Source organism: Paramormyrops kingsleyae, chromosome 9 (genome assembly GCF_048594095.1).
Source record: "Paramormyrops kingsleyae isolate MSU_618 chromosome 9, PKINGS_0.4, whole genome shotgun sequence".
Taxonomy (NCBI): Eukaryota; Metazoa; Chordata; class Actinopteri; order Osteoglossiformes; family Mormyridae; genus Paramormyrops; species Paramormyrops kingsleyae.
Genome location: NC_132805.1, coordinates 30,904,959 through 30,918,736, shown reverse-complemented (window position 1 = coordinate 30,918,736; position 13,778 = coordinate 30,904,959). Strand labels below are relative to the sequence as shown.

At 51.2% G+C, this 13,778-nt stretch overlaps 1 protein-coding gene across 1 annotated transcript in view; it reads left to right on the top strand.

Annotated features, from left to right (window-relative positions):
* The window catches only part of cdkal1 (CDK5 regulatory subunit associated protein 1-like 1), a 203,727-nt gene that overhangs the window by 36,026 nt on the left and 153,923 nt on the right, over positions 1-13,778 (top strand). The window contains exon 5 of the mRNA XM_072716755.1: positions 12,654-12,750. Within this exon, the coding sequence (XP_072572856.1) occupies positions 12,654-12,750 (97 nt within the window). The remainder of the gene's footprint in view (positions 1-12,653; positions 12,751-13,778) is intronic.

Below are 13,778 nucleotides of genomic sequence, written 5' to 3'. Positions count from 1 at the left end.
ACCTGCCGCGCCACCTCAGCCTCTACTTACCGGCTGCCTCGGCGAACACTAACAAAAAGCTATCCAATTTGCCCCATTCAGGGGCGTAATAATAGCTCCTTGGAAATTTCCCCCCTCCCTTTTTGCAGGGACAAGCCCCCATTAAAGTGGCTGCTGTCAGGGAGCCTGACCCTCCGCCAGCGGTTCCGGAATGATCCGGTCCCTGCCGTGACCTCAATGGAGGCCCGCCTGCCTGCTTTTCATGGGACCAGCTGCATTCGGGATTTTTTTGTTTGTCGCTGCAGGTCTGTGGGATGGTTGGGGGGGGGGGTGCCTGGCAGGTGGGGCTCTCCTTACTTGGGGGGGGGGGGTTGTCTGTGTATGTGTGGTGGGGGGGGGCAGTCCCCTGTCTCCATTTGTGGTCCCGAATTGCTGAGCCAGTGTCCCTATTAGTGACTGCATGGAGGCCAGGGGACGGGGAATGAGGGAGTTTCTCTACCAGTGAATAGGTTAACCCCCCCCCCCCCCCAGCCTGGCTCCGAAGTGCCGGATTGGCCTTGAGCACCGTCTATGGCAGCGTCCCTCATAGAGCTGCTGCGACTCACCGCCAGCGAGCGGATCCTGTGTGTGTGGGGGGACAGGGGGGGAATCGGGGATGTACCCGCCCCTTTCAGGAAGTCGCACAGGTGCCAGCCTGAGATCGCTAAATTCTTGCTGGCTCAAAGGGCCAAGGGTGCGAGTCCAAACCAAGCCCCAGCCCCCCGTGCGCTATGCCCCCCTTACTGAGAGCCTTCACACGTGGCTCGCAGACTCCTGTTAAAAACCCAATCCTGGGTGAGTGTTCAGGTATTCCCAGAGTGAAATTCTGATCGATCTTGTCTGGGTCACCTGTTCTGGGACTGTGGCCTCCTCAGAACAGAGCAGTTTCAACTGACCAAATAAATGACCATGTACCACCCGGCTACCTCATTGGCTGGGCCCTACCCTGCTACTTCATTGGCTGGGCCTTGCCCAATTACCTTATGGGGTGGGCCCAAATAAATGATCATGCACCACCTGGCTACCTCATTGGCTGGGTCCTACCCTGCTACTTCATTGGCTGGGCCTTGTCCAATTACCTTATGGGGTGGCCCCCACCCCCGCCCTGCCTCGCCTCTCCTCACTTTGCAGGAACCCCCTTCCTGTTTTTAAATGAAACAGCTTGTGCTGTGGTGCTCTGCGCACACAGGTGCTAATCCTCAGTGCGGAGGCCTGGAGCTCGGCGCGGGGGGCGGGGGGCGGGGTATATCTGCTTGAGAACCTCCTGCACCGCGCGTGTTTGGTGCTTGTGATTTCTGCCCTCCAGCGGAAAACAGGGAATGTATCTTCCAGTCCCTCATGTAGTGCAAAGCCACCGAGCTGAGGACGTGATTCCTGTACTGCTGTATAAAATAGGAATTTTGTCTGGGCCGTGTTGGTGCATCCAAAGACAAAACAGGACATAAATGAAAAAATAATGAAATATTAGCAGTAATTGCAAACAATCGCTAAATAATGCAAAGGAATTGAAGAGTGACCCTCTAACCACTGCGGGATGCACTGGTACACGTGGCAGACGGTTAATAATACTTTATTCGCAGAGGTGTGTAGGTACAGGTGGGCGAGGGGCAGAGACTGCTGAGAGAGTGATGCTTGGGTGCAGGGCACGGGGTCAGCCATGTTTCTGGTGCCTTGAGGGAGTTATTGGGGTTACTGACCTGACTGAGGGGTCATTTGACGACCCTGTTGGGCTTGGGATTCCTGAGGCCTGATCCGAGTCAGGAGGGAAGCTCCGGTTTGCTAGATCTCTGCATTCAGGCTGCCCCGGTTTCCCGGAAGGGAGCGACCGGGACCATGCCAACACCGCAGGTGGTATGTCCCCCTCGCACGGCCCTAGTGACACGCAAGCATGCATGCACACACAAACACACACCTCCATCTCTTCCCATCCTCCTGTCCGTTGACCCCCCCCCCCCCCCATGCCTGTCCTTCGTTCTCCTCTCCCCCCGGTGTGCAACAGGACCCCGCGTGTTCACTGGGGTGTGCTGTGTCCCGCCGGCTCCAGTTGCTGGGGCAGATCGACACACATTCCAGCCACCGGGGGCCGACACTGAGTCATTAATCATCACGGCCTGCCTCCACCTCTTCCCCAAGGCCCTGACATTCCTCTCCGAACAGCTCTTGAGTTCAGCCAGGAAATGCTCTGTCGCCTCTAAAGCATCTAATGATTCAGTTGAAATAGCACCGGAGAATACAAACTTTACCTTTAAGGCCGAGCTGCATTCTGATTGGTTCTCTTGCGGCTGTAGGAGGAGCCTTCGGTCAGCCATCCCATTACGTTCCTCTGCTCCTGACATCACGGTGCCTCTCCTGCTGCTGTTTTCATTATTTATGCCTTTTGTCTTTCCTGCTCTTTTTAATTGTTCCCCTGTACTGTTTATTTGATCGAGAACATCTCGGGTGAATTCCTTTCACGCGGATCTGCCCCAGAAAAAAAAAAAAAAAACACGGAATTAAGAAACCGTTTTGGGATCCGCAGAAGTTCTGCCATTTAAAGTTTGCTGAAAATCTGCCTTAGCTATTCATCTGGGTTTGAAATTGTTTTTGTTGTTTTAAGAACTTCACAAAACAGCTTTAGGAATCTCAGTGAATAACGAATGACTGCAATAAATAAAAAGGAACATAATCGCGGAAGTACGTGGTTTTAAATGAAAGCCTTTTGTGGTTTACCGCTGAATTTTTCCCTTCAGTTTCAAGCATTAAACAAATTGTCAGGCTTTTGTTTATCGCTGTGTTTCGTAACCTTGTATGACAACAGATTTCTAACAGTTTTTTCGTAGCCTAAATGTATGCTAATGTGGTGAACAGCACTCTGGTCTTGATTGTCTTCAGGCAGGTACACAGACAGCGTTTGTTTTCAGTTTGCAGTTCATTAATCCTGACGGCATCTCCCTTAACGCCCAGTGCTCCTGGACACGCAGCCTCCGAGAGGCGTCATGCCGGCACGCCACGCTCCCATCCGAACGGCTTTTAATTGGCCCAGCAATTAGGCGACGTTTCGGCATATTTCAGAATCGGATGGATTTCTTAATGCATAGCCGGTGTCTGTGAATGTGTCTGCGCGGCTTCAGTTTGATCTACTCTAGCAGAATTACACTTATGGGGGTAAAATTAGAATTAAATGCACATGTTTTCATCTGGTTATGTTTTAGGATTTACACCTAATGAGGACTGAGAGGTTTTTCGTATATGTTGAGTCTGTAGTCTAATTCTTGCTGCATCAGTTTACCTTTTTAGACTTCCGCTTGTCGGGCTTAGAGGTCAGCTCTGACATGAAGGGCTTCGTTGGAGTGTTTCTGAGAATTAGGGGGGCAGTGTCCCTTTTCACAGGCCAGTGTGCTCCTGTGATTGTACCAGGGACGTGCGTATTTTTAGTCCCTCTTCAAGATGGACAAGAGTAGAGGTAGGGTTCAGTGGTGAATGTAGGTAAACCATTTCTCTCATGAGCCGTTATTTTGGAGTAACTCCCGTTTGGTTATGCTGTGGTGGTTCTCCTCTAGGGGCCATTGGCGATGCTCTGCGGCTGCTCTCTTCTCTCCGTGCCTCACGTGACCTCCATGGCGCGTCTTACAGACCCTGCCTCTTTGAAAGCGAGTTACCGTCCACATGCAGCCGTGGAATGTGACGATCCATTTGACTGTTTTGGTGATCAGTATCGAGTGTAGTGGTGCTTGTTTGTTTTCTGGGGTATACTCTAATTCTTTGGTGTGGCTTACTTGTTTTTTCAATGGAGTTTGTTCTTTGGTATGGTTTTCTCTTTGTTTACTCTTTAGTATTGTTTACTCTTTTGTTTATTCCTTAGTATTGTTTACTCTTTTGTTCATTCCTTAGTATTGTTTACTCTTTTTGTTTATTCTTTTGGTGTGGTTTTCTGTTGTTTATCCTTTGGTGTGGTTTCCCGTTTTTCTTTGTTTTTTGGTGGTGTTTCGTCTTCGTGTTTATTCTTCGGCGGGGTTTTGACAGTACAGCATTGTAACGGCTCCATGCTCAGCATCGGCGCGCTGTTCCGCATTTTGTAGCATGTTTGCGCCATGAGACTGTGGTGGGGGGAGAATGAGATGCGCGCATGTGTTGGGGAGCCCGCGGACAAATCCGGAATGCTGGGATGAGCACGGCCTGCGTCTAGCAGGCAGCCGTTGGTTCTGCAGGGATCCCGTTCCTCCCTTGCCCCCCCACCCCCCACCCCTCTCACTTGCCTGCCTGTCTGCCCTACGGTTGCCTCTCCTGCCCGGTTCATTACTCCACAGCCTGCAGAGCCCCCCCATCCTCAACCCGATGCTGGGGGAGGCCTTTCATTAAGGCTGCTGCTGGGAGGTGACAGTTTGTTAACAAGGCCGTGACTCTCAGGCACCTCCGTCCTGAACAGGCCTCTAATGATGGTGCAGATACTGTTTGCTGCATTGACACGGAGCCTTTTCCTCAATGTTGTTATAGTGTTATTTTAACGTGCATGGTGATGGGATGCGTGCATAATGTGTTTAGTGTGAAGGCTTCATCTGAGGGTGCTGCCCATCCCCTATGCCTCTTAAAAGTCGCCTGATCTCCCGTGAGCGTGATCCTGCTGCTGATCCAGATATGTGTGTGTGTGTGTGTGTGTGTGTGTGCGGGGGGGGGGGGGAGGGTCTCTAAATAGGCTCAGGTGCTCACAGCCTTTGTGTCATTTGTCACCCAGCATGTGATCAAAGCCCTTTACAAGGTCAGCCTTAATACTGCCTCCGTAACTGGAATACTTTTAGTGGCGAAGCCAAACTCAATTAGCCGGGAAAAAAGATGATTCCCGGCGTACCTGGGAAAGTCTCTCAGAGCTGCGGCGCGGGATCCACAGTCCGATCGATGGGGACTTCCATGGCCGGCACGTCGCAATCGTACGTTCCGGACTAGCGAAGCCGGCTCTGTGTTCTGGGAGGAGGGGGCGGTGCCTCTGGAATCAATTAGGTCCGTGGGTGGGGCCCATCTCATTCTGACAGCTTGGGTCCTGAGTGCTGTACAGCTGCCCTTCAGTATGCCCGCGGACGGTGCACACTGCTGTGTTTCCTGGGAAATAAATGGCACCAAATTAAGCTTTTAAAGGTATTGGCCAGAACATTCCATGTGGCCCTGCTCCGCCTCATTCTGTGTCACTCTCCCGGGGTGCATTACGGCTTTTAAACAGCTGACTAATTTTATTTTCTTTTGGAAAATCAAACGTCGGAGGGAGTACAGTGCTTCACCACTAACGTTTCATCATCATTAACAAATCATTATGATATCCGTGCTAGATTGTAGGATGCGGGGGTGTGAGTTTAGAAGTCATTCAGTTTTAAGCTGATTCCTGTTTTATTATTTCTGGATAAAAGGTGAAGAGAATGTAATGAAAAGAATGTTCTGGAAGGGAGTCTCATGGGCAGAGCGGTCTTGGCAGTGGACTTGCTGTCGGTGTCACTGGAATGTGACGGGGACAGAGGCAGCGTTTGAAAGGACGCAGTAGGGATGAGACCGCACCTCTCTCAAAGACATGCCGGCAGACAGCCCTTACCTGCTTTCTGGAAATTGCTTTTTTTTATTATTATTATCTGTGACGATCAGCTGCTTAGCTACGCGCCCCCCAAACCGTGATGAAACGCTTCGGCCGTCACGGGGCCGTACGTGTGCCGCGAATTCCTTCTGCGTTTCCGTCTGTGAATATCACGGAACGGCACGAGGGATTGGAGCCTTTTAGCCCTTGAATATTTTATGAAAGGAATCATGGGAGACGAGACGTTAAAAAGGAGGGACGTGTGCTAAACCTGTAAGGGCTACAAAAGGCGGGTGGGGGGGGGGGGGGGGGGGGGGGCGCTTCGCTTCCTAACGAGCCCGGCTCCAGGAATCCAGCTCTATTAAAATCATCTTCCCTTTTTTAAAGTAATAAACCTTGCCTTGAACCTTTTTTTTTTAATTTGCCGCTGCATGCATTTGATGAGTGGATAGGGGTGGGGTGAGGTTGGGGGGGGGGGGGGGTAGAGATTTTTTTTTTTTCCCCCCGTAAATTAATTTTCAGGGAGAGACAACTGAATAGCTATTTAATTAGGCAGTCGGCTTGGTGCCTGCTTCGCTCTGCTTTTAAAGACTCTGTTCAGAAATAAATAATAATACGCGGAGTAAGTGGCTTTTAAACCCCCGGTCTGTATGGACGCCTGTGACGATAAGCCCGGCTACAATCCGCCAAAGAAAAATCAGCTGGGGAAATTAAGTGGGGAAAATAGTCTTCTGTATCCTGCCTAATGAGCCTCTGGCTCTTTGGCACCCCCCGGAGGACGGGCTGAGCTGGCGTCTCGCGGCGTCGATGCCCAATGTCCGCGGCTTGGAGCGTTTTCAGATACTTCGGGGCCTTGTTGCCTCGTTGATTTTGGCTCTCCTTGGTAACTGTGCATTGTAGTCGCTTTTCCGGGTATTTCCGTGCTCGCGTGGGAGGCCCCGACCTTGTTTTCATCTGTTGTCCGCGCCGTTTTCTCATGGCACCTGTCCGTTAAGATTTCTACTCTTTCTGCATTTTCTCAGCACTCCCTTTTTATTTGAGCCAATCGTCCCCAGTCCTGTGGGGGCTGTCAAGTAACGACATTGACCTCGGCGCCCTTAGTGATTGTGGAACGGCGTGGCCCAGCATTTAACAAGCATCACCCTCTGGAGTTCGAGCCTAGCTGGGTGACCTTGTTGTAACACGGTCGGCGTCGTTGGCGCCCATCACACACCCGTGCTCTGGCTTTGGCGCTCAGACATGCGCTGCGAGTTTCCGTGTCCGTGGAGCTCCGACGTCAACCATGCGAGACTCATCAATCAGCTGCTCCACTTCTCTTGACGAGCACCGCCAGCGGAGCATGAGGTCTCGGCCTCAATCATAGCCTGCCGGCCGCAAGCCCAGCGATGGGACCCCCCACCCATGGCGACACCCTCCATCGCATACAACAGGTGTGGCTCCGCTCAGTGTCTTATGGCCAATGAAAATCTGATCACTTAGTCTGCTGTGTACCTACTGCATTTAAACCCAGCTTGAGAGACCTTCAGAAAACTGCCCAGTCGAGCTGTGGACCGGACGACGGCTGCAGTAGGACTTCATGGTAATCCATGTAACCTTCCAGGCAAATGTGCTAGCAGTTAAACGAGGGGGCCGCGTTGACTGTCGACTTGCTTTGAGGGACGCATCAAGATGCTTGTTGGAGTGAGGGGACCCATTGGTTTACAGGTGACTGCTAAGAGTTCCTCCCTTGCTCTCTTCAGAATCTAATCCAAACTCTTGTAGGTCTGATGCCTGCTGTATGGTTTACATTTTGTAAAGCTCATTGATCCAGGAGCAGCTAAACCTCATTCAAAGGAGCTACTTAAGGCGATGCTTTTGGGAAGTTGTTCCACCACCATGGGATCCCCTGTGTTTCTTCAGTGCTTGAGTCTTTCTCTGAAATAATACCAACCAGCAGGCAGACAGGGTTACTCTGCCGTGTTGTGTAATGTCGGCGAGGACCGGAATCCCTCACACGTCATGGTGCTTTACCTGCTCATGAAAGAAGGCGCCACAAGCTCCATCAGCCACCGTGTCTTTGCTTCTGCTGGATGCGCCGCTGATCCATGGATCATCTGTGACAAACGGCTGGATGGAGCTTTTCAGCTGAACTCCAAACCACAGCCCCTCGTTTTATTCTCGTGCCCCCCCCCCCCCCCCCCCACCCCGTGTTCTTGGCTCCCCGTGCGCCATGTGTGTTCCCTGGGCCTGTCGGTACCCGCGGTTCTGGGCCAGCCTGCCTGTTCCCTGACCCCCGCGTCTGTCGCCGTTGGTCTGCGGCAGCTCCTCATTGGTTCTGCGCAGTTTGCGCCAAACAGGCCCTCTGGCATTGGCTGCGGCGTCTTGCTGGTCGTCGTCTTCTGTGTTTCCGTGGCGTTGATGCAGAAAGGCAGCATGTAGCCTTGACACACCGCCCCTCCCCCAGCCAGCATGCTGTGTTGCTAGTGCCCATGCAGAGCTGTCAACATGAGGGGGTCCAATCACCAGCACTACTGGATCCAGTGGCATTGGGGGTGGAGTTTGACATGGGGGGGCTGAATTAACCCCGACGACGGGGGTGGGGTGGGGCGCTCGCATGCCATAGTAACATCGTAAAAGGATGCAATGCAACAAATTCTAAAATAATTTAAAAATCTTTCTTACTAATAAAAATCATTTAAAATAAGACTAACACTGTTTAGGGCACATTTTCACAAATAAACAAATTAATAGCTGATCCATATGATAAAAACAAGTGTCTGATATAGGACTACAGTCTCCGTATTGGCCTTAGAAATGTGCGGATTCATATTAAAAGATAAGGAACATACTCTTTATCTATCTATCTAATCTATCCAATCCATCTATTTATTGGGGGGGGGCACCCATGGCTAGGTTCTGCTTGTTTTGTTCTACATTGTGCCTTCACAGCCACCTGCATGCTAAGAAACTAAGACGATCCTGTGGATATCCTGTCTAGGATAGCGTGTTGCGTATCGACCTTGACCACGCTATGTGGTAAGACTCCAACAGATACACTCTAGTTTAGTATTTCTGCGTGTTGCGTGCCGCCGCAGAAGTGCATCATCACTGTGACTCGCTGGATAATCTGTCACTGTTGTACTGGGATGGAGAACGTTTCACCTCAGGCAGTCTGGGCAAAGTTCGGGGTGATGGTGGCACTGCTTGTTAACCTCAAAGTCATGTTGTGATTCGTCTGAGAGGTTCAGGGTGGCATTTCCTTAGCAACGGAAGCTTCCAGAAGCGAGCTTCCGTCGCTCACCAGCCCCTACATTCTCGGGTAACGTAGGGCGGCAGCTTGAGAAGCTGAAGGGGTCTTCGAAGACCCCGACCATGAGCTGTAACTCGTAGACACATGGCAGGTTGGGTTCATGGAATACTTGTAGTTTGAGAGGAACAGTCTGCTTTCCATTTCATGAACATGTTTTCCTATAGTTAACCTTTTCAGTTCGACTCCTTCCTTTCCTTAGACTTGCGCCTCTCGATAAACAAATTCTTGCCAGCCGAAGTGTCAGCGCCCATCTCTTCATCTCCGTTGTCCTCCCGGTCCATGGACCTACCAAACCAGAGTGGTCTGAAGTTTTAGCTTCTGCAAGACACACTGAGGACGGAATTTGATTCCATGTGTTAGTATGTCAGCATGGCAGCTGAGCTGAAATTACAGTGCCCCCTCACCCCCGCCCATGCCCCCCCCCCCCCACATAGCTATGCAGAAGCAGCAGTTTTACCTTAGTTTACAGGCTAGCATCATGCTGCTCACCGGCGGGACATGGGATCATAACCCAGCAGGTCGCACACAGTCCGTTGCCTAGCTTTCTGCGTTCTCGGGCAGCGAGGCGGCTGATTCCTGACACCCCCGATGTGACACAGCTAATCAGGCTAACATGCCAGGACGTCTCTGAGTTGGGCCCCTTGAGGCTCTGGGGGGGGGGCGCAGGGTCATGTTTGGGGCTGTTGTGCGGGCCAGTGACCCAGATGCAAGCGGGTGTCTGCAGAGATCAGCTCAGAGATCCGCTGGAGCCAGTTCAGGTCCGTGAGGCCCGAGCTCCGAGCGTGTCACCCCCAAACTCGGGCGGGGGGGGGGGGGGTGTCAGGTCCATGTGCCTGGCCCGTTCACATGTGGTACGCCCCCCAGCGGGGTTTCCTGCAGCTCGTGCTGACAGACACAGCCCAAAACTGAGAAGTCCATTAATTCTGCACTGCACTGGAAGCATCCGGAAGCATCTTTCTGATTGTGTGCGTCTTTGGCTGCCGGCTCCGACGGTGGGGATTTGGGGACGCCCCTCACATGATGCGGGTCACCGACACGCCTGACTGCCCTTCCTCCTGCCAGGGTGCATCTGCGGCGTGATGCTCAGCGGGTCACGATGCCAGCCTATGACCGGAAAGTTGCAGGCTTGTCGGTTTAGGGCCGGCTAATTTCGACGTCGGGCCCCTGAGCGAGGGCCCTTCACCTCCAGGTGCTCCAGCAGCTGGTCTGACCCTGCCTTCTGAAAAATCTACGTCACTTTGAATAAAAACTTATGCTAGATAAAAAACATAAACCTGCCCAGATCCTGACTCTAAAAGGTTTCTCCTCAACCCTGGGGGACTGGAACTGTGATGATAAACCACCACCACCCCCCCCCCCCCCCCGGTTTATTTTTGTGGCATTCTGTGACATAAGGGCACAGACTTTATGGTCTTGTGCTGCAAACAGTGAGGCTGATGGAACCCCCCCCCCCCCCCTCTCTCTAAGAGGATTTAGATGGCTTGATAGAAAAATTGTGTAAAGCTGCTCGAATCGGCCTGGCTTGAGGCGTCAATTTTGCCTGTGTTGTGTTTAACCTGCAGTGTCAGTGTGTTTCCTGTGATACTTAAACTTTGGTCAGATCAGGGCGTCTCTTTCGTTCGGTGAGATGTCGCTTTGGTATCAGGGTCTGTTTTAGGACATGTAACATCTCCCGCTTTTCTGCCTTCACTGCGGAGGGCCTGTGAAATCTCATCTTTTTTTTCTGTCCATTTCTGAACGCCGTCTCAGTTTCTAACCGAGTCTGGTCCCGTTTTCCCATTAACGTTTATGCCTCCGTAAACTCTTTTGATAAAATATTGAAGAGCTAGACGGCTCGAAAGCTGTGTTTCATTTTGCGTGGATTTCTGGAAAACGTGCCCCGGGGATTTCCTCCTCCTGCTCTCTGGAATATTCTCTCCTTTTATTTTATGATAGTCCTGGGATTTTTTTCCCCCTGTGGTCAAACCTCTTCAGAAAGTGACATGTTTCTCCCGTCTGTAGTATTGTGACCTGTAAATTATTGATGTCGTCCTGGTGTCTACCTTTGATTTCTTACTTGTTCCGTTCCGTGTGGGATTTTGCCCGCTTCTGTCCCTCCCCAACCTTCCTGCTTGGGCCTTTATCACAGAGCCGGTCACAAGTTTTGTCACAGCTGACAGATGTTGTCTCCAAGTTGCCTTTCTGACTTCTGCGGTGTGACACACATACTTGTGCATCTCACCAGGGTCTAGGTGGGTCATTTACAAAGTGTGTACCCCCATCCTGTCCATGCTGCCTGAGATAGACTCCAGCTCCCCCCACCCCCCCCCAACCCCTCATCAGGGCTAGAAGTGTACGGAGGGCTAGAAGTGTCTCTTCCTCCTGATGTCGCTTTGTGTGTCCTGCAGGATACGGGACACTCAGTGTGTCTCTCCCTCCAGACTTGGTACTTTTCCCACGAACACAAACTGCTGGGGATGCGCTTACAGCCATAGCTTGCTGATTGGTTGCTGATTGGCTGACCACAAGCCCTGGCACAAATGTGGAAGTTATGCAGAAGTGCAGAAAGAGATGTAGCGGAGCAAAAATTGAGCAGAAGGAATTATTTTTGTAACTCAGTGCATCGGTAGATTTTTTTGCTTGCGTCTCCATAATTCTGCATCAGAAAATTCAATTGCTAACCAATATTCTTTTGTCTAATATCTCCAGTGCTGGCGGTGAAACTTGCCCGCGCTTATCAGTGGGAAAACGTTACGTGGTTATTTTATTTTGTGGGAAACGAAAGATCGATCTCCTGGCCACATTAAATAAGAATCATGAACATGTCGCGGGTCATATAAGTGAAATATAATTAAAAGGCAGATTGTTATCGCAAGGATCGATAACTAACAAATAACTAACAACACGACTTGCTCATCCTCCATTAAGTAACGGACTATTCTGCCTTTAGTCTTTATACTATCGGTTGTGTCACTGCCAAGCAAACCGACGGAAAATAGCCCAACAGAAGAAGGAAACAGTGCAAAGATACAAGACTAACATTACATGTGCCGTGTCTTTGATACTTATCCAGCTGGAGCGGTAGACTAATTGTGAACAGACGTAGAGGGAACATAATAAAACGAGCATATGCGAAAATGAAGACTGTGTACCAAGACTAAGCTTACTCCCGGGGGCCGAGTAAGACAGAGGTTGTCCTGCACTGCAGCCTAGGGCCACAGCAAAAGAGGGAACAGTTACACTGCTTAAATTTGGCCGATTTGATCTGCCGGTGCGATACCCATCCCCCCCCCCCTTCCCCTGATTTTACCGACAGCACTCCCGCCCCCTCCCTGATCAGTCAGCTTTACCGCTGGCCCCCCCACTCTCTGATTAGCCTATTTATTGACGCTCCGTCGTTTTTAATCCCCTCGCATTTCTTTTTCAGCTCCAAAAAATGGCCCCCCTTGGGGTCCCCTACCAGTGTCTAGGGCCCATAGAGAAGTTCATCTGCACCTGTGTCCCACGCATCTGTGTCTTGTCTGTCGATATCCCTGCTTCTGTGTCCTGTATGTCTGTGTCCCGCATGTCTGTGCGCCTCTGTCCAGTCGCCTCTGTCCAGTGCGCCTCTGTCCAGTGCGCCTCTGTCCAGTGCGCCTCTGTCCAGTGTGCCTCTGTCCAGTGCGCCTCTGTCCAGTCGCCTCTGTCCAGTGTGCCTCTGTCCTTTGTATCTGTTTCCCTTGTATCTCTTTGTTTGTGTCCTGTCTATGTGTACCCTGTGTGACATCTGTGTCCTCTTCATCCTCGACCTCCTCCCCTGTCTGGTCACACTCACCCGAGTCTCCACCCCCTTAGGAAAGCCCAGGAGCAGGACAAGAAGGTGGTGGTAGCCGGCTGTGTTCCACAGGCCCAGCCTCGCATGGACTACCTCAAGGGCCTCAGTATCATCGGGGTGAGTGACCTGCAGGGGGCGCCATCGGGCCCCCCGCTGTCTCCCCTTCCGCCTCAGCAGCTCTGCTCCTCCTCACTAAAGGCTGTTGGGTGAATTCTGATGGATGCTGAGATCATTTGACACCTAGACTGACTACAAATAAATTCCCTCCATCAGGGGTTGAGACCCATCGGAGTTTTTGTGTTTGTTCTCTTTCACGTTCATAATTACAGCTGAGTTTTATTTCTCCTTTTTTAGCTAAAAAATAAATAGTTCACCAGCCTGGATGTTTTTCTGTAGGACATGAATATAGTACCCTCTCCCTTTCTCTCCATGTCAGTCAGTCTCTCGCCGTCTGTCTCCTTTGCTCTCTGGATTGCCCAGCTGGGATATCGGTCCGATGTGTAGCGGGGGATGGGATGGGGTTCACCCCCATGTTTGCGTGAGAGGACAGCTCAGCCATCGTCTTGTGGCACTGTCAGCGTTTAGTGAGGGAGCTTCGGGTCCGGGTCCTGATGTAGCTGCCCATGGGGATGCCTGCTGCCTCACTCTGACACACACATTACCTAGCAAGTTGGGGCATGTGACACGGAGAATAGTAACTGTCTGTTCTGATAGGTACAGCTTTGCAGTGACCGGGGGCATTCCCACTCGGCCTTGCGTGCTCTCTCTCTCTCTCTCTCTCTCTCTTTCTTTCTTTTTCTCTCTGTTTCTCTCTTGCTGTTTGTCTGTCTCTCTCTGTCTCTCTCTCTCTCTCTCTCTCTTTCCCTCTTTCTCAGACCTCCGCTGTGGACTTCGTTCCCCTGACCACTTCATTGACGATTTCATTCGATCTGAAAATTACTCTTTTGGGTACCAGTCAAACACCAATTTCACTCTGAATTCTCTGACCTGCCGGACGGCACTCTCTCGCAGACCTGAGCACAATACAGATCAATGCCTTACCTTATTTTGTGACTGCTGCCTCGCTTTGACGACTATTTTTAGTTTTTATGGATTATGGTGATTTCTATTTATTTGTCTTTCTGTCTGATGTCTACCTCACAGCG